The sequence below is a fragment of the Telopea speciosissima genome, chromosome 4 (assembly GCF_018873765.1).
Source record: "Telopea speciosissima isolate NSW1024214 ecotype Mountain lineage chromosome 4, Tspe_v1, whole genome shotgun sequence".
Classification (NCBI taxonomy): Eukaryota; Viridiplantae; Streptophyta; class Magnoliopsida; order Proteales; family Proteaceae; genus Telopea; species Telopea speciosissima.
The window spans coordinates 48,973,506-49,000,251 of record NC_057919.1 but is presented as its reverse complement, the minus strand read 5'-3'; the positions used below and the strand labels follow the sequence as shown (position 1 = coordinate 49,000,251).

The following is a 26,746-nucleotide window of genomic DNA, read 5'->3' as shown; positions in this document are numbered from 1 at the left end:
CTACCCTTCCCTTTTAAATACTAATTTCTTTTGTATCCCAGTCCATCTTTGTCTACCAAATAACCCTTTTAAAATTATTTTATGGAAAAAGGATGCTACCTGGTCACGTGCAGTGCACAGCTCCTGCGCCTAGACCAGAGCCATGCGAAATGACTGCTGCACCCCCATTGAAAGGTGGAAATCCCAAGGGCACGGCAGTCATTTTGCATGGCCCTGTGTCTAGACACAGGAGCCACGCACCGCACACAATCAGGTAGCGTTCTCTCTCCCTTTTTTTATTTACAAAATTGTCATTCCCCTTTTCTTGGTTTTCTGTAGATTGGGTGGGCTTGGGTCCATAAGCAATCCGAACTGGGTTTTTGGATTCCCAGATTGCATCATAGTGCCAACCCTAGAGAGAGTCAAGAAATTATCATTAGCACTAACCCATATCAAAGTAATGATGCAAACTAAAAAATTGCTATTAACAGGTGTTGATAGTGGACTGGCTAGAATTTCATTCACTGATTTTGTACCTTCATTTCAGATCTTTGCCAGGGTTATGAAACATTCTAAAAGTTGCCCCTATAATTAACTTCCCTTCCTATTTCTAGACATTAGCACTTATTGAGTACCTGAGCTGAACAAAGCTGAAGACACAACTACAGTATTTTGTAATGTCCTTCATATAAACAAGAGAGATGAGACAATTTTTGAACCTCGTCTATTATGGATAGAGACTAATCTATATTTTGTTAAGAATACATTTCTACTGTTTTCTCAAGCAGCAACAGAACCTGTTTGAAACTTTCCATGTCAACCAGAAAAACAAATTCAATGAACAAACACCATTAGAAAACATAGTGGGCATGAAACCCTTTTTCATAGATAATGCATTCAAGAACTGACCTTGCCTAACAACCATAGTTGTCAAGGCGTCACGGCGATCCAAGTCGGTGGAGGGGTGTCACGTCGATATATCGACATGTCGCCCGCCATGGCGTTGCCATGGCGAGCATGTCGACCATGTTTTATTTTTTATTTTCTCTATTGTTAATGTGTTAATAGATGTATACTCAAGCCATGTTTTATTTTTTCTCTATTGTTTCTCAAGTTTTAAGAAGAAAATTCAGAAATCGAAGAAGAAATCGAAGAGGGAAAGAATACAGGAAGAAGAAATCGAAGAGGGAAAGAAATCGAAAGAAATTGAAGAGGGAAAGAAGAAATCGAAGAGGGAAGAAGAAATCGAAGACAGGAAGAAGAAATCGAAGAGGGAAAGAGAGACAGGAAGAAAAAATCAAAGAGGGTCGCCATGCAACCCTCTCCAGTGCCAGGACGCCATGACAACTATGCTAACAACATGGTTAATTGACATCAATATAACATACACAGATACAAAATGCCATTACTAACTGGTACCTTTTGAGACCGCCTTGGAAGATTGTTTTCCATGAGACACCAAATCATCTGGAGATGGGCAATCAAACTTGAAAGGAGCTGTTATCATCAAGAAGTAAGGTTTAGAAACTGAGTGGCCTCCAAGAAACCCAAGCAGAATTTGAAAGCAAAAAAGTTAAGAAAAAGTAACTTAGAAGTAATTGCATAGAACAGTGGAAGAATATGTCAATTAATACAAGATAATTTTAAATGTATTTTTTCTCTATAAGTTAACACCCCATTCAGATCATACGCAGACCTATATTGACAGGGTAATTGCAAGGTGGAGGCTTAAAAGCATTATGAAAATCATAAAAATCTCCTTGGGTATTCTCAATCCTGCAGACGTTATTTTTCTCTTTCCTCACAAAATCATCATTCTGTCTCTGAACGGTTATGGCCATTTTCTGCGTCTGACGAGACAATGAGGCAAAAAGAGACTTGGCCATAACGGATGCTCCAGACTCTTTGCACATGTGAACTGCATGAAAGAGCTCGATTCTATGAAAGAGGCAATAAATATGAAGCACAGCCGGATAAAATTCAAGTCATGATATACCTTTACTCAATAAACTAAAGTATATAAATTATAAACCATCAAAATCATAATAGTTTGAACACCATAACACTTGCCTGTTCTCTTATTGCCACTGTTACAAATGCTGACAGGCTCCCTGAAAACCTCGCATATATCACAGAAGGGCATGCTTTCATCATTATCATAAGTGCAAATAGAGCATCGCCAGGTCCCAGGCTTGATAACTTCTTGCTCTTCCTCAAGTACTTCTCCTACTGCAGCAAGTTCAATGATAGTAAACTAGTATAATGAGATGTAAATATTAAGATGAATCATACAAGAGAGAGAACATAGAGTATTCACCCAAAGCATAACTTACCATGCAACGACGAGATGTATTTCTGAAAATTTTGACTGTGTTATAATATGCTTCAGTCATCATATGACATTTAACAATTTCAAAAATTCCTTAAAAATATCATTTATGTGATTTAATTGGTTTCTTCAAGTTTACTATAAATCCAATTTTTAACATAACTTCATAAATACTAATTGGGCAAGATATCGCTGCCTGGTTGCATCACAGGGGCATCAACATGGATGGGATTGCTTATTTCACAGGGAATATAGCAGTAATTTTACGTGCTTTGGTGTCTGGGCGCAGGGCCCACGACCAGGCAGTGTTCTTTTTCCAATATTAATTATACTATTTTCAGTTCACTTGTTTTTTCATATAAGTCAATCAGTTTCAATATTATTTAGTTTAAATTTCCATGAACATATAAATAATGTCCTTATCGCAAATCGCAATACTTTTATTTATTTCAAAATATTTTAGTAATTTCACCAGTTTATATTATATTATAAACCAAATAAATTTCTTCCTAACTAAAAGGTCCAATAGATTGTTATGTAAGGACTATAAGATTATACCAAGGAAGAGCCTAACCACACAACATAGATTAGTGATTATAGATATATGCCTCATTATGCAGAATTGTAAGAGAGGTGAGTTTATTTGCCCTAGGATAAGGTGGTGGAGCTTAAAAAGAGACATCTTGAAATCATTTACAAATGAAGTGGTCAAACAAGGAAAGTGGGACTTTGAGGGAGACACCAATATGATGTGGAATGAGATGACTACTAGTATTAAGAAGGTTGATAAAGATGTCTTAAGCGAATCGAAAGGAAAACATCATTCCTCTAGGGAGACTTGGTGGTGGGATGATGAGCTTCAAACAGCCATTGAGTCTAAGAAAGCTAATTCTAAGACATGGCAAAGGACTACAGATATAGACGATCTAAAAAGGTATTAAATTTGTCAAAAATGAAGCTAAGAAGATTATGGGAAAAGGAAGGGATGAAGAAACATGATGATGCAGGTGCACTGTCTTGGACTGACCCAAACCCATTTGGGTATCCATGTGAAAATGAACCGGGTCCATGGGTTTTTAGGTCTAGTAGGATATTTAATTACTTAGACTTTTTTATTAGCTGGGATTTTATCTTGTGATCTTTTATTTTAAATAGACCATTTAGTGGTAGAGTCCTTTTCATACTTTAGTTTTAACTTTTAATATGTTAATTAATAGTAGAGTTGATTTAGGAATTTAATTTTCAATCTTAGTAAGCAATTAAGAGTCTTTATTTTCTGGGTTTTATAAATAGAGATGTAACCCAATAATGGAAAGAGATTTGATAAATTGAATTTTGATTTGTTTGTTACCAGGTTGGTACAACAAGGTTGTGTGACCATATCCCCCCCCCCTCTCTCATACATTTCTTATTCTTCTTCTTCGTTTCTGGTTTCTCCCCTGTTTCTGGCAGTAACAGCAGGTCCTGTTTTGGGCTTTCATTATCTCTCCACTCTCTTCTCTTTCTCCTTGAGATTTGTATCGAAGGTAACCCTACCCTGGGCGATCCTTACCTGAAAGCTTCATAGTCATACCCCAAAGCTTTCCCTGCTCTGAGATTTGAACTTTGGAAGAAACCTGTAACTACAGAGTTCGCCAGATCTGATTACAGAGAAGTTTTGCTTGATGAATTAACCCTGTATCATCAGGATAACAGTTGAACCTCATAGAGCTTTGGTTTGCATAACAGAATCTTGATTTGTTTGGGCTTGCCGTGTGGAAGCTCTTCCAAAATTACTGCCATTGTCCTTTCGAACTGGGTTTTCTCAAGCCTACTTTGTTCCATCGTGAGGTTGAAGACAACCTCATAAAAGTGAGTTTCTTATTTAATTCCAATATCTATATTTCCAGAAATACCCTTCCTTTATCTCTTAGTTCTGGTTTTTTTTTGTCTTTTAGCTATAATTGGTTTTGTTATCCTTTTCCCTTGTAGAATTTTCCCTTCTCCCCATGAATCCATGTTGCTTTTCTTTTATTACCACTTTCCATAATTGCCCTTCTCATGTTCCTTTATTCTAGTTTGTCCTTAATTTACATACCCTTCCAAGTCTACCTCATTCAATAAATCTAATTTGGGTCCTATCTTCTTTACCTACCAATTTAACCATTAAAAAAATTCTGGTTATTACGAAATTGCCATTGCCCTTTTATTGCTCGACTTTTGTTCAATCGGGTGGGTCCATAAGTGATCCGAATAGGGTTTCGGAAACCTGGATCCGCATTACGTGAATATCTTTAAAACATTCTGAGCACAAAGGAAGGGGGAAAAGCTATCTATAAGGTAGCTAAAATGACTGAAAGGAAAAGTAGAGATCTCGACAATGTTAGATGTATTAAAAGTGAAGATGGTAAAGTACTAATAAGGGATGAGGACATTAAGGAGAGATGGAAAGATTATTTTTACAGCCTACAAAATGAAGACATTTTGAGTAATAGTGTCCTGGAAGACTGCATTTACCCATCAAGACACCACATATTGTAGATATATACGAAATTAAGGTTTTTGAAGTAAAAGAAGTTTTGAGGAGGATGAAAGTAGGCAAGGCATCAGACTCGAATAAGGTCCCAATCGAAGTATGGAAGAGCTTAGGAATCTGTGATTTATCTTGGCTGTTTAATAAGATTAGGAGCACAAGAAAAATGACAGATGAATGGAGGAAAAGCAGTGTGGTTTTAATTTACAAAAATAAAGGTGATATTCAGAGCTACAACAACTATAGAGGCATAAAACTTGAAAGAAAAATTTATAGGATGGCGTGATCAACGTATTCCTTAAGGGCCTGTTTGTTTGCAAGAAAAAAAGGGGTGGAATAGTAAAAAAGGTAGGACCCATCTCTAATGAGGTGAGGGAACAAGAAAGGAAAGGGAAGGGAAGGATGGGAATTGTGGGCCCCACATATTAAAATATCAATTTTCTTTTTCCCCTCTAAGTTCCATCCTAAATGATGGGACTTTGGGGAGGGGTGGGGTGGAAGAAATGGGCTGCCACCTAGGCAGGCAACCCCCCTTAGATTAAGCATTCTTGTCCCTTCAATTCTCCCACCCTGGTATCCAAACAGCAACAACTTTTGGAATTTTATGGAAAAGTATAAAATTCTCCCACCCCTATTTTCCCACCCCATTTTTTTCCAGCAAACAAACAAGGCCTAAAGCATAAATAAAGAAGGTGATATAGAGGATAATTTTCACATGGAATTAAAAAAGGATTGATGAAGTGGAGAGGTGCGTCCGGAGTGTCGTGAGATCAACGTATTCCTTTAAAACTTGAAGGAAAATTTTATAGGACAGTCATACGACCAGCTATGATGTATGGAGCAGAATGTCGGGCAGTTAAGAAGCATCATATAGAGAAACTCAATGTAGTTGCGATGAGGATGTTGAGCTGGATGTGTGGCAAAACTAGAAAGGATATAGTAAGGAATGATCATATTAGAGCTGATTTTAGAGTAGCTACAAGAAAGTGGTTTGAGGTGGCATGGCAATGTTTAATGGAGGCTTTTGGCTACTGCAGTATAAAGGAGTGATTTGATTCAGATTGAAGGAACTAAAAGAGCTTGGGGCAGACCACAGACCTAAAATGACCCTAGGAGAAGTGGTGAGGAAAGACATGCATAGTTTAAGCCTTTTATCAAGTATGACCTAGAATACAGCTGATTGGAGGGCAAGGATCGGGCAAGGATCCATGTAGCCTACCACATTTAGTTGGGATAAGGCTGAGTAGTGTTGTGTGTGTATATATATATATATATATATATATATAGATTTGGGAGAGGGTTGGGCACGCCGCTGGCTTTCCTGGAGCTAGCAGTTGTGCCCAATGGAGAGGATGGAATGGGGAGGGCAGGTTGGTTATTTCCATAGGGAATGGAAGAGAGACAGACTCAGGCATGCCCAGCCTTTACCCCCCCCCCTTTTTTTTACTCAAAAAAATTTTATAGATAATATTTTTTTCAGTTAATATTTCTTAGATATTATTCAAATTAGTTTTGTGCTGATTTGAATGAATAACATCAAACATTGATATCAAGTGACGCATTATGTGGAGAAAAAAACTATTTCCTGGTATTTCTGACACAGACTTATTATTATTATTATTATTTTGATTGATATATTCTATTAATTAGTGTACCGTTGCATCTAACTATAGGAATTACTGTTTATTTGCAGTGCAACCCCTGGTTCGAAAACGCTAGTTACAGGTCGCTATGGACCCATCCAAATGCAAAATAGTCAATAGTAGAAAGGCAATGGCAGAACTGTATATATTTCAAGTTGCAAGGGGGAGTGGCAGAACCATAATTAACCAGAATATGAGAGGGTTACTAAGGTAGATAAAAGAAAGGATAGAATAGGGATTACTCTAAAAACAAGAGGGCTAAATAAACACATTTCATTGATTTTTAGGTTAGAGGTGTTCACCCAAGCCACTTTGTAGGGTTAAGATATGGCTCTGTCTTCAAACCGAGCTTGTGAACAACGTCTTCAGGGACGAAATTGGTACAGGTACCACTATCGATTACCATGGTGCATTGGTACAGGTACTGTGGTCCAGAATATACAGTTATGACACCAATCATCCTTATCACATACCTTATGTGTAGCCAAAAATGGACGAAGAATGTAGCAATACTACGGCTCTCCATCACTATCAGCACCATTGACCTCACTAGGTCAATGCTCATGCTCCGCCTCCATAAGTATTATCCCATTCCTCCAATACTGGTTTGAAGCAGTAGCCATAAGTTTTTCCTCATCAGCAAAGGTGACTAAGCGATTAGGACACTAGGCAAAGAAATGTCTGAACCCTTTGCAAGTAAAACATTGTATTTCAGCTCTCAATTCAAAGGAGATATGTCAGAACCACCCCCAGGTGGAGAATAAGGGCAATTTGGCCTAGAAGATACCATAAATGAACCGCTAGCCTGTGGCTTGCTGAATGGCTTTCCTTGGTAAGAAGACTGTTGCTGACTAGAACTATCAACCTTAGGGAAAGTATATGTAATTCCGAGAGTAGGTCCTTTTCAGACTCTCTTCTACCTGATATGCCACTTGCATGGCATCCTACATCGTAGGCAATTGACTAGACAACAGTGCAGCACTGATCTGATGATGCAAGTCATTGCATGCCACCGACACCTCTTCATCCCACTAAAAATCAGATGAAGTTGCTAAGTAACAAATTTGGCCACACATTCCTCACCAGTCATGTTATTTTGTCTCAGCTACGCAAACTTGAGGCACACACATCACTTGTAGTGAGTAGGTAGGAATTGTCGGTCCATGGCCTCTCGCATCTCAGCCCAAGTGGTGACTAACCCAATGTCTCAAGTCTGATGTTGTTGTTGGTGTTTAGTCCACCGGACTCAAGTCATATCTTTCAACTTAGCAACCAAGCCAGCGGATATATTTCACTATCTTTCTTTACAAGCGAGCCATCAAGGATTTTCTTCTACATGAAGGGGATCTGCATGCCTACCCACAGCAGACTTAGAAAAATTGTCATCCGTAAAGGTGATTGGGGGAGGCCCTCAGCAAATAGAAGTTTTCAGACCTCAATAACCCGTACCATCTGAAAAATATCTCCAAACTATGAACCCAGTCAAGGTACTGTTCTCGGTTGTTATCCCCGTAAAAATCGAGGACGTCCAACTTCGCTCCTCGTTCAACTCCATAAAGATTGTCATGTTGTCCAGCACCATATGGTGATGGCGGTGATGTAAAATTTGGTGGTGGTGTAAAATGAGGGGGTATGGTGGCGGTGGTGGTGGTATAACATGTGACAAGGTCCTATGGGACAGAGTTGGAAGAATCCCCACATTAAATTGGACCCTTCCCTTTATCCGAAGCTTTCAAGTTGTCAATACTAGTCTGTAGAGAAGCAATCATGGACTGAAATGGAGTTGAGGCCATCGACACAAGTGGCAAGTTTATCAACCCGGTCTGTGAGACGAGTGATGTCGGCTCGGGTTACCTCCTTGTGGGAGTTGAGCTACTGAATAACTTCACTGTTGGCCACTATAATTTAGGGTAGGGAGGAGGAAATTGGGCTCTGATACTAAATTGGTGCAACCCGGGTTCGAAAACCCTAATCCCAGGTCGCTATGGGCCCACCCTTGCAAAATAGCCAATAGTAGAAATGCAATGGCAGAACTATAAAGTTGGAAGGGGGAGTGGCAGAACCGTAATTAACCCGAATATGAGAGGGTTACTAAGGTAGATAAAAGAAAGGATAGATTAGGCATTGCTGTTAAAAGAAGAGGGCTAATAATGTAGCTCTAGATAGGAGACAAAATCCCACTAGAGGCCAAGCAATAGGATCTAAATAAGGCTGCTGGTTTGGCTGGGCAGAATTAGGGTTTTAGGTCAAAACTAGGGTTAGGCTTTAGAATTCTGGAATGGGTCTTATAAGGTTTTAATAGGCAGGTTTAGGGGGTTATTTTGGTATAAAGAAAATAGGATTTGGTTAGGTTTTATAATTCTGCAGATTTAGGGTTAGGGTTTCGGGTTTTGGGAATTAGGAAATAGGCTGAATTTAGGGTTTCTAAGGGGAATTTAGGGCAAGGTTTTGGATCGAGTGTAGGGGACTGTGGGAGGGAGGTTTGACCAGAATATGGTCCAATTCTGATGGCTAGAATGTGCTGTGGGAATTTTAGGGTTTACAGGGCCTTAAATGAAGAAAAGGGATTTAGGGTTTTGAGTGTTGATTATGGACAGCAGCTAGGGTCGAGTGTAGACAATGGTGTGGAGAGGCTATGGCCTAAGTTTGATTGATTTCTGATGGAGGAACAGATCTGGACAGAATTCAGCAGTCTAGGGTTTATGAAAGTAAAACAGAAAAATAAAGGGGGATCGAATGGGGAAGGAGAAGGAATAAAAAAAACAGAACTAAAACTCAAACTTACCACAGGAATCCACCAGCAGCAGCTTGAAGGATGAAGGATGAAACCACCTTCAGAGAGAGAGATCCTCCCAGCCGTCACGGCGTAAGGAGTCAACCGGAGTCCACCGATCCCTTTCCAGCTTGATAAACCCACAAGGATGCACACACTCTCAAGGAGCAAGGAACAGCAGCAATGGCAACCAGCAAACACACAAAATTTTCATTCAAAAAACTGTGGGGGAGCCTCCACAATTTTGTTTTATTTATAATATGGCTTTATGCCAAATCCTAATACAAATTAACTACCTCCTCACTTAAAATCGTTGAAGGGACCTAATTAAACAAAGCTAATAACTTAAAAACCCTGAAAATACCTAATTACCCCTATTAACTCAAATTAAAAGAATCTAACTTAAAACAACTATTTGAAAGAAGATTCCATACTAGCCAATAAGATTTAAGGACCTATTAGCCAATAGGAACACTTCACTTAAATTAGACCAATTGAACCAATTGGGTGCAACCAATTCTAAACCGGTTTAATCTAAAAACAGGAAAATAAACTAAGTATGGAGAATAATAATCCTAATCTATGGCTCCCTAACTAAGCCCTAGGTTCAGGACTTCTTCTTCTTCTTCTTCTTCCTACTTGGAGTTGCATCAACTCTACCCCTCTTGAAAGCATTCATCTCCAATGAATGGCTGGAGATCACAGAATGGTCTTCCAAATCAGGATCAAGTTTCTTGAGTTCATCTTCAGCGGATGGTTCAAGCTTGTATGCGGACAGCAGCTCTTTGACGGATGAAGAATGCTGGAACTCTGGCTGGGCAGCAGCCTCTTGAAGTACCACATGAACACCTCGTACGTCATCATCATCAAAATAATTAGCCACATCATATTCATTATCAGGAGGGAGTGCATGAATATGATGTGCACCCTAGTCTTCATCTTCACCTTGAACTTCTTCCTTTTCAGTCACGTTGATAGGCTTCTTCTTGTGCGGGCAGTCCCTAGCAATATGCCCCTTGTCTTGACAGTAATAACAAGTGAAAAGGTCGTTTCGGCCCATAGGAGCTTTGCCCTTATCATCCACACGTGGGGGAACAGCAGGGCGAGAGGTGCTGCCTATAGAGGAACCTTGTTTTGACTTTTGAGGTGCTAGTGTTGATGTAGGCCGGCTTGGAAGTAGAACCCGGCTGTTTACTTGAAGCTAATAGCTCCTCTGTTTTCAAGGCCTTCTCAAAGAAATCTCGAATGTCTGCAACGTCAACCACCCCAATTGCCCTATTGATCTAACACGACAAACCCAACCTGAACCGGGAAAGCATTTGGATGCCCTCCTCCCTATTGCCAGTGCGAGAAGAAAGAGCATCGAATTGCCTCATGTACTCAGTTACAGTCATGGTTCCTTGGCGGAGGGAGTTGAATTGATCCTGTAGCTGAGACCTGAAGTGCCTTGGCAAGTATTGCTTACTCAGGTCGTATTTCATGTCTTCCCAAGTGCGGGGTGCAGTACCATTAAAGTCCATCTCTCTTTCAGTGGTTCTCCACCACTCACGTGCTGGTCCGACAAGTTTAGCACGGACTAACTCCATTTTCCTCTCTTCAGACAGATCATACCAGTCGAAGTAATCTTCTACTGCGGCAAGCCAGTCATAAAATACCTGGGGGTCAGGGTGACCATCGAATTCTTTCAGCTCAAGCTTCACCTTCTGGTTGTCGGTGTAGCGCCGATTAGGGCCCTGGTCTCCAGTGAAGTAGGACCTCATATACTCCTCAAAAGTAGGTTGGCGACCTCTATCTCTATCTCGGTCTTCTCTATCTCTGTCTCTGTAGTCTCGGTGGTGATCTCTGTGTTCCCGGGAAGGCTCACGGGCATCTCTAGGTCTGTCCCGACGATCTCTGTAATGATCTCTACCATCCCTGTCATCTCAGTCAGCCCTGAATCTGTCCTTGTGACCTATGTGTCCATCTCTATAACCCCTGTAGTCATCTCTGGGGCTCCCATCTCTGTCAAGCAGCCTCTGTACCACTGAATGGAGTTGGTACCTGTCTTCTTCTATGGGCAAGTTGTTGTCCCTATCAGGAGGGATTCTCTGTCCTTCCAAGTGTTGCAATCTAGTCATGTTTGCATCGGTTGTAGCCTTTTGGTCAGCAGTAAATTTTCTGAACATCTCTAACATTGCTGCCATAGGGTCGGGTGAGTGTGGCAGCACCGGATTGCCATGTTCATCCATGGCTCTGATACCAAGTTAATGTAGCTCTAGATAGGAGACAAAATCCCACTAGAGGCCAAGCAATAGGATCTAAATAAGGCTGCTGGTTTGGCTGGGCAGAATTAGGGTTTTAGGTCAAAACTAGGGTTAGGTTTTAGAATTCTGGAATGGGTCTTATATGGTTTTAATAGGCACGTTTAGGGAGTTATTTTGGTATAAAGAAAATAGGATTTGATTAGGTTTTATAATTCTGCAGATTTAGGGTTAGGGTTTCGGGTTTTGGGAATTAGGAAATAGGCTGAATTTAGGGTTTCTAAGGGGAATTTAGGGTAGCGTTTTGGATTGAGCGTAGGGGACTGTGGGACGGAGGTTCGACCAGAATATGGTCCAATTCTAACGGCCAGAATGTGCTGTGTGAATTTTAGGGTTTACGGGGCCTTAATGGAGAAGAGGGATTTATGGTTTTGAGTGTTGATTATGGGCAGCAGCTAGGGTTGAGTGTAGACAATGGTGTGGGGAGGCTATGGCCTAAGTTTGATTGATTTCTGATGGAGGAACAGATCTGGACAGAATTCAGCAGTCTAGGGCTTATGAAAGTAAAACAGAAAAATAGAGGGGGATCGAATGGGGAAGGAGAAGGAATAAAAAAAATAGAATTAAAACTCAAACTTACCACAGGAATCCACCAGCAGCAGCTTGAAGGATGAAGGATGAAACCACCTTCTGAAAGATCCTCCCAGCCGTCACGGCGTAAGGAGTCAACCGGAGTCCACCGATCCCTTTCCAGCTTGATAAACCCACAAGGATGTACACACTCTCAAGGAGCAAGGAACAGCAGCAATGGCAGCCAGCAAACACACGAAATTTTCATTCAAAAAACTGTGGGGGAGCCTCCACGATTTTGTTTTATTTATAATATGGCTTTATGCCAAATCCTAATACAAATTAACTACCTCCTCACTTAAAATCGTGGAAGGGACCTAATTAAACAAAGTTAATAACTTAAAAACCCTGAAAATACTAATTACCCCTATTAACTCAAATTAAAAGAATCTAACTTAAAACAACTAATTTAAAAGAAGATTTCATACTAACCAATAGGATTTAAGGACCTATTAGCCAATAGGAACACTTCACTTAAATTAGACCAATTGAACCAATTGGGTGCAACCAATTATAAACCGATTCAATCTAAAAACAGAAAAATAAACTAAGTATGGAGAATAATAATCCTAATCTATGGCTCCCTAACTAAGCCCTAGGTTCAGGACTTCTTCTTCTTCTTCTTCTTCTTCTTCCTACTTGGAGTTGCATCAGCTAAACTTGGAATGAAAACAAAACAAGGGATAAAGTAGAATAAAGAAAGAGACGAGGGGTCAAATGGTGACAAGTAAAAACAAGAAGGGATTCAGAGATTGTCTTCAACCTCGTGATCGTAACCCAAGAGCGGAAACCAAGCATGATTTCAGGACTTCAAACTCTCTCATACAATTAAAGATGGATTTGAAACTCTTACGTATGTTACCCAACCGATAACCCCTCTTGAATACACCAACTAGTCACCCCAAACAGCAATCTTATAAGGAAGACCTAACAACTGAAACAGAATCGGGAGGTGAACCAGGGATCAGGTCTGAGACTTAGGTTGTATCACACGACAGGGGGTTTTGTTTGGGACAGGGATCTAGGGCTTGGGTCGCCCAGGAAAGCGAGATCTGATCCCTGAAATATTAGATCAATCTGAGCTATAGTAGTAGAGTTCCAGCAAACTCTTCTCAGGTCAGAAGTATCGCAAGCAGGGAGGAGAAACAATAATAACGATGTAGGAGTAATGTAGTCCTATATAGACAAAGCCTAATAGGAACCAGGTAAAATCAGAATTCTGAAACTGTTAACAGATTTGAGCTATTTAGGGAAAAATTAGGGTTAGTTGAGGAATTCGGGTATGGGTTGTATATAGTTTTAATATGCAGGTTTAGGGGGTTATTTTGGTATAAAGAAAATAGGATTTGGATAGGTTTAGGAATTCTGCAGTTTTAGGGTTAGGGTTAGGGTTTTAGGTTTCATGGGAGATGAGGGGGATTAGGGTTTGGGTGGTCTGACTAGGCTCAAAGTTGGATCGAGTATAGGAGGGAGTGTGGTGGATGTTTGCCGAAGGTTTGGGACAGATCTGAAGGCTGGAGGAGAGTTGCTTGAATTTCAAGCTAGGAATCAAAGGAATAGTTGCATGTTTAATGGAGGGGGATGGAAGGCTGACTGTGGTGATCTGATGGTATTGATGGGGTAAGACTGGCTTAGGTTAGAGGATGAAGAAGAGAGGGGTATGTGCAGAAAACTAAATCACTTACTGGTTTGAAGATCCAGCAATGGCAGCAGCTGAAATAGTGAAGAACCTCCCGATCTTCTCGATGCAAGGAGTCGCAGGAGTCCACCTACCCTTTACCACCTTGAGATCCACAAGGATGTAAGAACTCACAGAGGAGCAGAGGCAGCAGCACGATGGCAACAAACAAAGCTTGAAAGCAGAAATTTTTTAATGCAGAATAGTGGGGGAGCCTGCCCACGATTGCTTTATTTATAATCTGAAAAAGGGCCAAAGGCCTTGCACATATTCAGATCTGGATTTGGAATCCCAGATCTGATTCCTAATTATAAAACAACTCCACCCTCTTAAAATCGTGGAGGGGAAGAATAAAACATAGTTTTAGACAAAAATTAAAAGATGCTCGAAGAGCCAATAGAAATAAAACAAAATCAGCCAATAAGAAAGAGTCACTTAAATTGGACCATGGGTTGAACCGGTTCAATCTAAGAGCTCAAAAAAAAAAATTTAAGTATAGAAATAAGAAAAACTCTTCTAAGACTCCAACAATCAGTCCCTTAGGACTATTTCTTCTTCCTTCATGTGCTTGGACCTGCATCAGCTCTCCCCGGCTTAGAAACATTCATCTCCGATGAATGGGTGAAGGCCATGTATCGATCGTACAGCTCGGGGTCAAGCCTCTTGAAGTCATCTGCATGGATCCAAGTACTGTCCTGGCGCGGACGACCTTTCCACTTGACAAGGAAAGAATGATACCCAGTGTCATGTCGAGTGGTCTTATGCATGTCGTCTAGGACCTCCTCGATCACATCTTCAGTGGGTGGCTTGAGTTGGGGCAGCCTCAGCATATGCTTTGAATCACCATCATCTGAATGATGCCCCGTGTACAAGTAAAGATCAACCACGTTGAATACATTGCTTATGCCCATGTCAGCAGGCAACTCTAGAACATAAGCATTGGGTCCAATTCGTTTCAGCACCTTGTGTAGACCCATCTTCTTCGGATGGAGTTTACTGTTGACACCCGGCTGGTGTCTCTCTGGGTTCACCCTGACCATGAGTCCATGACCATGTATCCAGGCTTGAACTCAACGAACCGGCGATGCTTATCAGCAACGGCCTTGTAGCGATCAGTACTTAGTGCTATCTTCCGTCGAACATCAACGTGTACCACGGTAATATGGCGGAGGAACTCATCGGCTTCCATACTTACCCTAGCTTAAGGGGGTAAGGGAACAAGATCAATGGGACGTTTGGGCTGTATCCCAAGAAGAATCTCGAAAGGGGTACGTCCAGTGGTCCTGTTGACAGAACTGCTGTATGCGAACTCAGCAATGTCAAGGATGGAGGGCCATGTCTTCTCATAATCTCGGACCAAACATCGCAACAAGTTACCAAGGCTTCTGTTTAGTACCTCCGTTTGCCCGTCAGTCTGGGGATGAAATGCTGTAGAACACAAAAGCTTGGTGTTTGCATGGTTCAAAATCTCGCGATATTTCGCCGAAATATCGCTTAATTTCGTATATCTCGAGCTTACCGAGATGCGAAATCAGGTCGAAATGAAAAAATACCATATTTCGTCGATATCTCGTGAGATATCGAGATATCGATATCTCGTGAGATATTGACGATATCTCGATATCTCACGAGATATCGACGAAATATGGTATTTTGGCTTAAAGTGTCACGTGAAGGGGGGCTTTAATAAAATATTTCACAGATTTCGGTCTATATTTCGACCGAGAGCTGCATTTGCTAAGGAATTTCAGTCTTTTGCCTATTCTTCCACTCTTCCAAGCTCTCATCCAACACTCTAGCCATTGTTCAAGCACATTGTTGTCGGATTTTCACCGGTAAACTCATCGGAGGGTCATCTAAGTTCATCATCCAAGCTTTTTTCCACTATTTAAGGTAAATTCTATTCCTCTAAAACTATTTTTTTGAAAAGACTATGTACAAATTTTGTTGGGTGGTGATGATATTAATATATGTTAGACACCGGAGGCCGATCTATAGCCTCACGGTGTCGAAATTTTTTTTCCATATGTATTTTTTTTTTTTTTTTCTGGTTTTAAAAATTCATTTTCCTACAATTAAAATAGGAAATAATTAGGGGTAATATGACTTAGATGGTAATGAATTAAATATATGTTAGACACCAATGGCCAATCTACGGCTTCACGGTGTCGGATTTATTTTTCTGCTCTTAAATAATTATTTTAATTTTCGAAAATTAAGAAAAATATATAAACAATTAAAAAAACAGAAATAAATAAGGAAAAATATGAGTTTTAAGTTTAAAAAATAATGAAAAAATATGAAAGTTATTTCTATATGTTTTGAAATGCATTATATGTATATTATGTTTACTAATTTTTTGTTTTGTTGTGTTAGGTCAATACTTATATTAACATTATATATAAAAAATTGGTTTTAATTATGTGAAAAATATAAGGGTTAGGGGAAAACTATTAAAAAACTATACAAGTGTATTAGTAATCTAAAAGTGTCAATTGAAGTGCATCTGTGCATCTACATTAGCAGTTTAGCACTTGTAATTTGTAACTTAAGTTGTGATTTCATTGATCTATGAACTTGTGAGTTGTGACTTGCGAGTTGCGAGTCTTGTGACTTACTAACTTTGACACTTAGTGTATTGCCTTTAAGGCTTTAAGCGAGTTATTGAATATTATGGAGTTTATGAGAATCATGGTACTCATCAATGTGTATTGGCTTTAACTTGATATGTGATGAAGTTAAATACTATTATTAAATATTAACTGCCTAATCTATGTGTATTTAACTATTTATACATTAGGGTTGGCGACCGTATGTCAATCAAGGGTGCAAGCCCAAAACACCAATTTGAATTCACATTTTTACAATTTTATGGTTTAAATGTGTTTATTAAGCTTAAATAAGGCTGTCCATGAAGTTTCAGGCCTAGATATGGCCAAATACCCCCCGAGATGGACCCCCGAAATATTACAGAAAAAATGCAATATTTCGGTCATATTTCGCGATATCTCGGATATTTCGGATATCTCGGTAGGCCTGAGATACCGATATATCGCGAGATATAGTACTATGGGTGTTTGTCTTCAGCCATAAAGTCTTCCAGAAGTAGCTCATAAACTTCACGTCACGATCAGAGACAATAGTACTTGGCAACCCATGGATGCGAACTATCTCCTTGAAAAACAACTTGGCAATGTAGGAAGCATCAAGTGTTTCGACAGGGGATAAAGTGAGCCATCTTGGTGAATCTGTCAACAACCACCATGATGGAGTCGAATCTTTCTCTGGTAGGGGGCAGTCCAAGTACAAAATCCATACTAAGGTCAACCCAGAGCTGGTGAGGGATCGGCAATAGTAAGTAGAGACCCATGTTCTGCTTGGCACCCTTAGCTAGCTGGCAAACTCGGCATCTCCTAATTACAAGCTCTACATCCTTGGCCAAGTGAGGCCAATAGTACCGATCAGGCGATCAGTCACTTGCAAGATGGTTTTATCTTTCCCGAAGTGTCCTCCTAGGCCTCCTCCATGTAACTCCCGTATAATGTGATGCCGTAGGGACGAGTCGGGAATGCAGAGTGGTGTTCCTAAAAACAGGTAACCATCATGTATAGAATACTTAGGGTGTTGTCCACCGCATTGTTCAAGAACTCGTTTCGTTTCGGTATTTCGGGCTGACCGAAATATCCAAAATATTCGAAATTTCGGATATTTCGGTCGAAATATTGTATTTTTCTGGTATGTTTCGGTAGGTCATTTCAGTGGGTTTTAGGCCAAGTTAAGGCTTGAAACTTCATGGAAACCCTATTTTAGGCTATATAAACACATTTAAATGTTCAAATTGCAAAAATAGTCACCCAAAATGGTGTTTTTGACACCGTGAAGTTGTAGATCGGCTTCCGGTGTCTAACATATATTTATTTTATCACAAACAAACATATTGATCATGCATTTCCCTAAAAAAAAACAATTTTGAGAATATGGTTTTACCTGGAATAGTGGAAAGGCTTCACAGATGTGCTAAGAAGTTTGAATCTTGTGTTCTCCAAGTAGTTCTGGCGTAGATGCGGCAAGGATTCAAATGGGAAGTGGAAGAATGGAGAAGAAATGAGCAAAAACCAAGCAAAAACCAAAAAACCAGAGCTGTTTTGAAGTCTCGTTTCGACCAAGACTGACGAAATGTGGTCTTTTATATAAAGGGGTTTGATGAAAAATTCGAAATCTCGCGGCATTTTTCCAAAATCTCGAGATATCACGAAATTTCGAGAATTTCGCTCGAGATATTGTATTTTTTCGATTCGAAGTAGCATTTCGTTTCGAGCAGCTCAAAATATTCGAGATTTCGCGAGATTTTGAACTATGGTCCACCCTGCTTCAAATCAGCATAGAGGACCTGAAAGTCCTTGTCCTTAGCATACTCTTCTCGAATCTGCTCGATGCTAAGTGCATGGGCTGAAAATGTATTCAAAGTCAGGACTTTTCTGCTCAGTGCATCAGCCACTGTGTTCTCCTTTCCTGACTTGTATTTGAGGGCAAAATTAAAATCCTGTAGATAAGCAAGCCATTTAGCATTCCTGGTGCTAAGGGATTTCTGTGAATGGAGGTGCTTGAGTGCCTCCCAATCAGTGTACAGGGCAAATTCTTTGCCAATAAGATAGTACCTCCAATGTCACAATACCTAAACAACAGCATAAAGCTCAATGTCATAGGTAGAATACCTAGCCTTGGCATCATTAAGTTTTTCACTGTAGAAGGCAATGGGATGCCCATTCTACATAAAAACTCCTCCTAGACCAATATGGGAAGCATCAGTAGCAACTTAGAATATATGGTTAAAATTAGGTAGGCGTAACACTGCAGCTTCAGTCATTCTCTTCTTAATCACCTGGAAAGCTTTGTGAGCTGCTGATGTTCATTCAAATTTGCCCTTACTCTGCTTGGTGAATTCGGTTATGGGTGCCATGATGGCACTAAAATTGCAAACAAAGTGCATGTAGAAAGATGCCAAACCGTGGAAGCTTCGTACTTCAGTGAATGTCTTCAGAGTAGGCCATTCAACAATGCTTCTAACCTTTTCCGAATCGGCTTCAACACCCTTTGAAGAGATAATAAAACCAAGGAAAACAATCTTTGGCAGCATGAAGAAGCACTTCTTCAAGTTAATAAACAGCTTCTCTTGCCTGAGTACTCTTAGAACTTGTTTCAAGTGGTCTATATGGTCATCTGGATGCTTGTTGTATACCAAAATGTCATCAAAATAAACAACTAGAAATTTTCCAATGAAAGGACGAAGTACCTGTGTCATGACTCTCATGAATGTGCTAGGTGCATTCGTTAGGCCAAAGGGCATGACCTTCCACTCGAACAGTCTAGTTTTAGTCTTGAAGGCTGTCTTCCATTCGTCTCCAGGCCGGATGCGAATCTAATGGTACCCACTTCGAAGATCAATCTTAGAAAAGATCATAGAACCGGACAACATGTCTAACACATCATCAAGCCTAGGAATTGGGAACCTATACTTGATTGTAATCTTGTTGATAGCTTTGCTGTCCATACACATGCGCCACGAACCATGTTTCTTTGGAGTCAACAAGGCTGGAACAACACAAGGACTTAGACTCTCCTCAATAAACCCCTTTTGGAGTAGCTCTCCAACTTGCTTATTAAGCTCTTCATGCTCTATAGGACTCATCCTGTAGGCAGGAAGATTTGGTAAGATAGCACCAGGTACCAAATCAATGGCATGCTGAATCTCTCAATGGGGGCAATTCGTTGGGCAGTTCCTCTGGCACCACATCTGAAAAATCTGGTAACAAGTCCTTAATGGGTTGTGTAAGCTTCACTTCAATCTGGGCAGCAACCTCTTGAGTCACCACGGCAAGAACCAGGCCTGAGTCATGGCTGGTTTGCTCAAACTCCTTTTGTGGAATAGCTAACATGTGGCTGCCAGATTCTGTCCTTTTCCGATTGATGCGCATGGTACGGCGTCTACACATCTCTTCAGGCAAATTAAGAGGGTGAAAAGTAACCTGCTTTCCTTTATGCTGAAACACACACTGGTTTTTTCTTCCAAGGAGAGCAACGTCATTGTCGTATAGCCATGGTCTTCCCAATCGAACATCAGTCATTCTCATTGGGATGATGTCACACCAAACCTCCTCTGAATAGTGTTGGACCTGTAGGGGAACATAACATCTCTTGTTCACTTCTAGTTTATTCCCATTCAATAAGGAGACTTTGTATGGCATTGGATGTTTTTCAAACTTCAGATTTGCCTTCTTCACAAAGTCTTCAGAAACAACATCAACACATCTGCCACTATCAACAATTATCTGGGCAGTGTGTTCTCCCGCTTGCATGCGAGTATAGAAGATGCAACTACGTCGTCAATCTTCACCTTTGGTTTCGGCACTCAATATACGTGCTACCACATGAATACCTCGGGTATCTTCAAAATCATCACCCAGGTCATCAAAATAAGCAGCCCCATCTTCATCATCAGCAGGGGGTAATGCATAAATACCCTGTTCATCAATATCATCAGGGTTTTCTTCTTCCCTTTCAGCTACATGAATCGGCTTATGCTTTTGTGGGCAATCCTTAGCATAATGGCCCTTTTCATTGCAGTAATAGCATGTGTTTGGGTCATTGCTGATCATAGGAGCTTTGCCCTTGTTGTCCACACGAGAAGAGTTGCCAATAGAGTAGGTTGTCCGTGTAGAACCAGCAGTAATGTTGTTACCTATTTGTAACCATTAGTTGGTTTGGATGCTGAAAAAGATTTCCTGGTGTCGACAGCAGTGGAGCCAAACCTTCTATTGGTATTCAATAGGTCTTCAGCTTTCAAAACTTTCTCAAAGCAGTCCTTGATGTCCAGAACATCAGCAACTCCAATAGCCCTAACAATGTCTGACCTCAATCCCAACCGAAATCGAGACAGCATCTGAGTAGCACTTTCTCTAGTGTCAGTACGAGAAGAAAGAGAATCAAACTTCTGCATGTACTCGGATACAGTCATAATCCCTTGCCGTAGGGAGTTGAGTTGATCTTGCATCCGAGCTCTGTAATGTCTGGGAAAATATTTCTCCTTCAAGTCATGTCCTCCCAATTAGTAGGTGCTACACCTTCGCATTCCATGTCTCCCTCTGTCTTTCACACCCATTCTCGGGCAGGGCCAATCAACTTGGTACATGCCAGTCTCATCTTTCGATCTTCAGGCAAGTCATACTAGTCAAAGTAATCATCCAGGGCAGTAAGCCAGTCATAGAACACCTGGGGATCTCGTTTCCCATCAAACTCTTTCATCTCGAGTTTGACCTTTTGTGTATCATACCTTTTGTTGGTGGTTTCATCTGCCATGAAGTAGAATCTCATGTATTCCTCAAAGTTAGGTCTTCGAGGGTCTTCTCTAGTTCTGTCCCTGTCTTCTCTGTAGTCATCTCTGTCATGCCTACGTCGATCCCTGTAATCTCTGTCGTGTCTGGAGTGGTCTCTATGGTGTCTGGAATGATCTTCGTGGTCTCTGTGACGTCTGGGATGATTTCTATGATCTTCATCCTTCCCAAAGTCCCATGTACCTCAGAGTGAACTTGAAACCTGTACTCTCCTACATACAGAGGATTGTTTACAAGAGGCACAATCTGCCTTTGTTCCATCACTAACATTCGATCATTGAGAACTTACTGATCTGCCAAGAGCTTCTTGAGCATATCCATGATTGCAATCAGGGGATCAGGTGGGGGGGGGCAGATTGTTGTCTGTGGTTGGATTGCCATGTTCGGCCATGGCTCTGATACCAATTTAATGTAGTCCTATACAGACAACGCCTAATAAGAACCAGGTAAAATCAAAATTCTGAAACTGTTTACAGATTTGGGCTGTTTAGGGTAAAATTAGGTTAGGTTAAGGAATTCGGGTATGGGTTATATATAGTTGTAATATGCAGGTTTAGGGGTTATTTTGGCATAAAGAAAATAGGATTTGGATAGGATTTGGATAGGTTTAGGAATTCTGCAGTTTTAGGGTTAGGGTTAGGGTTAGGGTTTTAGGTTTCATGGGAGATGAGGGGGATTAGGGTTTGGGTGGTCTGATTACGCTCAAAGTTAGATCAAGTGTAGGAGGGTAATGTAGTCCTAGATAGGTCGGAGACCTACTAGGAGCCAAACAATAGGATCAAATAACAAAAGGGGCTGCTGGTTCGAATGGACAGTACTAGGATTTAGGTCAATTCCTAGGGTTAGGGTAGGATAATGAGAATATAATTCTAGGGTTAGGTATGGGGGAATGGGGTAATGTATATCTGATTTTAATAGGCAGACTTAGGGGAAGCTATTAAAACAGATTTTAACAAGTTTTGAAATAAAATTCAATTTTCAGAATTTTTAGGGTTAGGGTTTCAGGTTTTGGGTTTTAGAAACTAGGTCAAATTTAGGGTTTTGAAAGACAAATAGGGGCAGCAACTTGGGTCGAGTGTAGGGGGTGTTAAGGAGAGGCTGTGGTTTGAATTTGAAGTAATTCTTATGGTTAAATATGGCTGGGCAGCAAGATCTAGGGTTTAATGGAATTAAGGTTTATGGGATTCAAACAAAAAATAAAGGGGATCGATTGGGGGAAAGGATTAGAGGGTTAGAAGAAGAAATTGGGTGTCAAACTTACTGGAGATTCCACTAGCAGCAGCTTGAACATATGTGAAGGATAGAACCACCTTCGAATTGAAGAAGATCCTCCCAGCCGTCACGGCGTAAGGAGTCAACCGGATTCCACCAGTCCCTTTCCACCTCGATAGAACCACAAGGATGCACACTCACAAGGAGCAACACTCAACAGAGCAGGGCAGCAGCAATGGCAGCAAACAAAAGCTTTTCATTAATCAAAATTCGTATTCAAGGCTTTGCTCCCTTACAACCTTATAAAAAAGACTCAAAAATAGACTTCTACTCTAAAAAAGAAAGGCCTAACCCAATCCTTAACCTATTAGGGAACTTTTTTTTTTTTTTGGATGAAGAAAAATTTAATTACGAAGAAAGGAGAAGGAATGTACAAGCCGAAGCAAGAACTAGTTGGGGGTTAGGATAAAAGAAGGGATGCCCCAGGAGACAACATTAAGCCTATTCCTTGGGGAATCCTTCACATCCTTAAGGGGGAGGGATCTAACTTTAGATGAAACATCAAAAAAGATGGCCTTCCAAATCATGTCGAAGGAGCGGGAGTTGGATGTCCATCTTCTAAGGTTGCGTTCCATCCAAATGTGAAAAATAGTGGCACAAAAGGCATTCTTGCCAACAGAGTCGCAAATCAACTTCCCTCTGAATGTCATGTCTATCCAAATCCACTCCCGGCTGAGGGGGAGAGGAGTGCGTCTTCCGGGCCAGCAAAGGCGGAGAACACGGGTCCATATGGTGGAGGCAAAGGGACAAGTGAAGAATAGGTGATCAACATCTTCAGTCCCGCTCCAACAAAGACAGCAGCTGGGAGGGATTTGAATATGTCGATGAGCAAGAAAGGCTTGGGTGGGGAGGCAGCCAGTGAGGGCACGCCAAGCGGTGAGGCTATGGCGAGGTATGTGACCACGAAACCAAACAACTCTATGCCAAGGACAGGGGGTCCCTCTATGTCTGACCAAATCCCAAGCGGAGTGAGAGCTGAATCTGCCGCATTGGGAGGGGTGCCACAAGATGGTGTCACCTCTGCCGCGATGCCCAGGGGGAATGGGGGGAAGGGTGCTCCAAAGATCGACAAGAGGGGGAGGGGAAGGGGGAGGACCAGGAGCCACTGGAGATGATGGCAACAACGTGGGCAAATCTGTCCAAACCAGAGTAGTAAATGTCCCTCGGGCTCACAATGGAAGAAAGGACTCTGGAGGGGTGCCACTTATCAAGCCAAAGCAGGGTGGCCGAACCATCATCAATCCTGCAAGAAATAGCTTCCCTGGCTAAGTGTCTGACCTGAAGAATAAGGCGCCAAACCCAAGAGGAGTCAGCTCCTGGACTAACAGACCATATAGAATCTCTGCGAAGAGGCCCGGCATAAACCCAATAAGTCCAAATGGAGGATCTGTTGGTGAGGATCTTCCAAATAAGCTTTATGGAGCCAGCGGTGTTGACATCTTTTATTCTCCTAAGTCCGAGCCCTCCTTCAGATTTGGGGACACAAAGGGAAGCCCAACTCTTAGGATGAAGAAATCTAGCTGAGTCCACACCTTTCCAAAGGAAAGCACACATAATAGATTCAGCCGCCTTGATGGTAGCCTTAGGGAGGCCGAAAACACCACTCCAATAGATGTAGCAAGACTAAAGCACCGATCTGATGAGCTCAAGACGACCTGCATAGGATAGGAGTTTGGCTTTCCAAAGCTGCAACCTTTTGCGAAGGAGATCCAGAATGGGAGAGCAGTGGTGGGCTGAAAGTCTGGCAGGGATGAGGGGGAGGCCAAGGTAGCGAACTAGGAGGATTCTAATGGTAAAGCCAGTGAGGGAGGACAGGGAGGTTTTGGTTAAGTCAGAGACCCTTACAAGGAAGATTTGGGACTTCAACAGGTTAATGCAAAGCCCCGAAAGGTTCTGGAAAAGAAGGAGGGAGGACATGATGGACTCAATGGAGAGAGGGTCAGCCTTGGAGAAGATCATGAGATCATCAGCGAAGGCAAGGTGAGTCAGGTTGGTAGGCTTGCATTTAGGGATGGGGGAGATGAGGTGAAGGTCGGTTTTAGACTGGATGCTGCAAGAGAGGACCTCAAGGGAAAGGCAAAAGAGAAAAGGGAAGAGGGGGCAGCCTTGGACACCAGCAGAGAAAGGGAAAAAACCAGCCGGACTGCCATTTAGGAGAACAGAGAAGCGGGGGGTGGAGATGCAGCAGTGGATCCAGTTGACTAGGAAACTAAACTGACTAGGAAACTAAAATACTAAAAGAAAATAGACTCAAAACCTGGCTGGACTTATAGAATCCTAATCCAGCCCAACTTACATCACATGACCACTTAAGTTGTCACATGACCACTTAACCAAGTCACATGATTACTTAAATTGAACCAATTGGATGCAACCAATTTGAACCAGTTCAATTAAAAAAACATAAAAATAAACTAAGTATTAGGCTAATCCCGTATGCAACCTATATACCCCTAGTTTAGGCTCATTAAAGTGACCTATTACATAAAAAAAACCCTTGGGATCAAAGGCCCAACATATATATATCCCAACCGTAGACTTATTCCTAATAAAAGAAGCCCAGTTTGGTAATAATTCTGCATCAGAGGGAGTGTAGTGGATGTTTGCCGAAAGTTTGGGACAGATCTAAAGGCTGGAGGAGAGTTGCTTGAATTTCAAGCTAGGAATCGAAGGAATAGTTGCAGGTTTAATGGAGGGGGATGGAAGGCTGACTGTGGTGATCTGATGGGATTGATGGGGTAAGACTGGCTTAGGTTAGAGGATGAAGAAGAGAAGGGTATGTGTAGAAAACTAAATCACTTACTGGTTTGAAGATCCAGCAATGGCAGCAGCTGAAATAGTGAAGAACCTCCCAATCTTCTCGATGCAAGGAGTCGAAGGAGTCCACCTACCCTTTACCACCTTGAGATCCATAAGGATGTAAGAACTCACAGAGGAGCAGAGGCAGCAGCACGATGGCAGCAAACAAAGCTTGAAAGCAGAAATTTTTTAATGCAGAACAATGGGGGAGCCTGCCCACGATTGCTTTATTTATAATCTGAAAAAGGGCCAAAGGCCTTACACATATTCAGATCTGGATTTGGAATCCCAGATCTGATTCCTAATTATAAAACAACTCCACCCTCTTAAAATCATGGAGGGGAAGAATAAAACATAGTTTTAGACAAAAATTTAAAGATTCTCTAAGAGCCAATAGAAATAAAACAAAATCAGCCAATAAGAAAGAGTCACTTAAATTGGACCATTGGTTGGACCGGTTCAATCTAAGAGCTCAAAAAAAAAAACTAAGTATAGAAATAAGAAAAACTCTTCTAAGGCTCCAACAATCAGTCCCTTAGGACTATTTCTTCTTCCTTCTTGTGCTTGGACCTGCATCAAGGAGGAACAGGGAAGTGAGAATGAAGAAAATAGGAAAGAAAAGAAGAGAAATAACAGTGGGAGGGGGGAGAAATCGAAAGCGACGTACCTGATATGGAAGGAGGAAAAAGGAGGATTACAGAGAGGGAGCACAATCACACCACGCAGGTAAGCAAAGCCCAACTTTTCTTTCCTTCGGAAACTAATTCAATCAATTTTTCTCTCCAACAACAGTACATTCTTGTATACAGTAAAACTCTAAACATAATAATAGAAACCTACTCTACTTTGGAAACTAATTCAATCTAGGGAATAAAAGGAAACCAACTTCTATGTAATTTACCCAAATAAAATAAAAGACTATTGTCCCCAATAAATCTCTACAAACCTTTCTTAGACCAAAAACCAGGGTTGAGACAGTTCCATCTCAGCAATAGGCTTCCAAAGCGGATTGTGCCAGTCCAGCCACAACAATGCCACCGCATCATTTCCTTTAACATCATCCACAACCAGCTTGGATCCAACCCATACCAAATCTCCCAAACAGAAACAAACTTCTCTATATTAAGTGGCAAAAGAAATTTCCAACTCCAATATAAGTCCTCTTTCTCTCTCTTTTAAAACCCAACCCAAACAGTGCAAGGTTCTAAAACTTGGATCTCGGTACCAACTCGGTTCTAGGAAAAACTGAGTCGAGTCGAGTCGAGATCTCACCGAGTTGGTGCAATTTTTTTTTTCCGACTCGAAGCCTCATCTCGGTGGGTTTTAGACCTAGTTTGGGTCTGAAACTTGGTATTCAGCCTATTTGAGGCCATTTAAACACAATGGCACTATCAGATTTTGCAAAAACAAAGTCCAAATATGAGTTTCACTTCGGACCATAGGTTGGTAGGCGTCGAGGGCGACAACATACTAAAATACCCTACTCTACACATAGTTTAG

At 41.2% G+C, this 26,746-nt stretch overlaps 1 protein-coding gene across 7 annotated transcripts in view; it reads right to left on the bottom strand.

Annotated features, from left to right (window-relative positions):
• The window catches only part of LOC122658736 (HBS1-like protein), a 70,170-nt gene that overhangs the window by 39,182 nt on the left and 4,242 nt on the right, over window positions 1-26,746 (bottom strand). For 4 of the 7 annotated variants that reach the window (XR_006332487.1, XM_043853829.1, XM_043853824.1 and 1 more), the window contains exons 3-5: window positions 2,050-2,208; window positions 1,670-1,897; window positions 1,399-1,476 (exon numbers count right to left, since the gene is read on the bottom strand). Coding sequence is in view for 6 of the 7 variants with exons in the window: in XM_043853829.1 (XP_043709764.1) it covers window positions 1,399-1,476; window positions 1,670-1,897; window positions 2,050-2,208 (465 nt within the window). In the remaining variant the exon portion in view is untranslated. The remainder of the gene's footprint in view (window positions 1-1,398; window positions 1,477-1,669; window positions 1,898-2,049; window positions 2,209-26,746) is intronic. The other 3 variants (XM_043853826.1, XM_043853825.1, XM_043853827.1) reach the window with 3 other exon arrangements.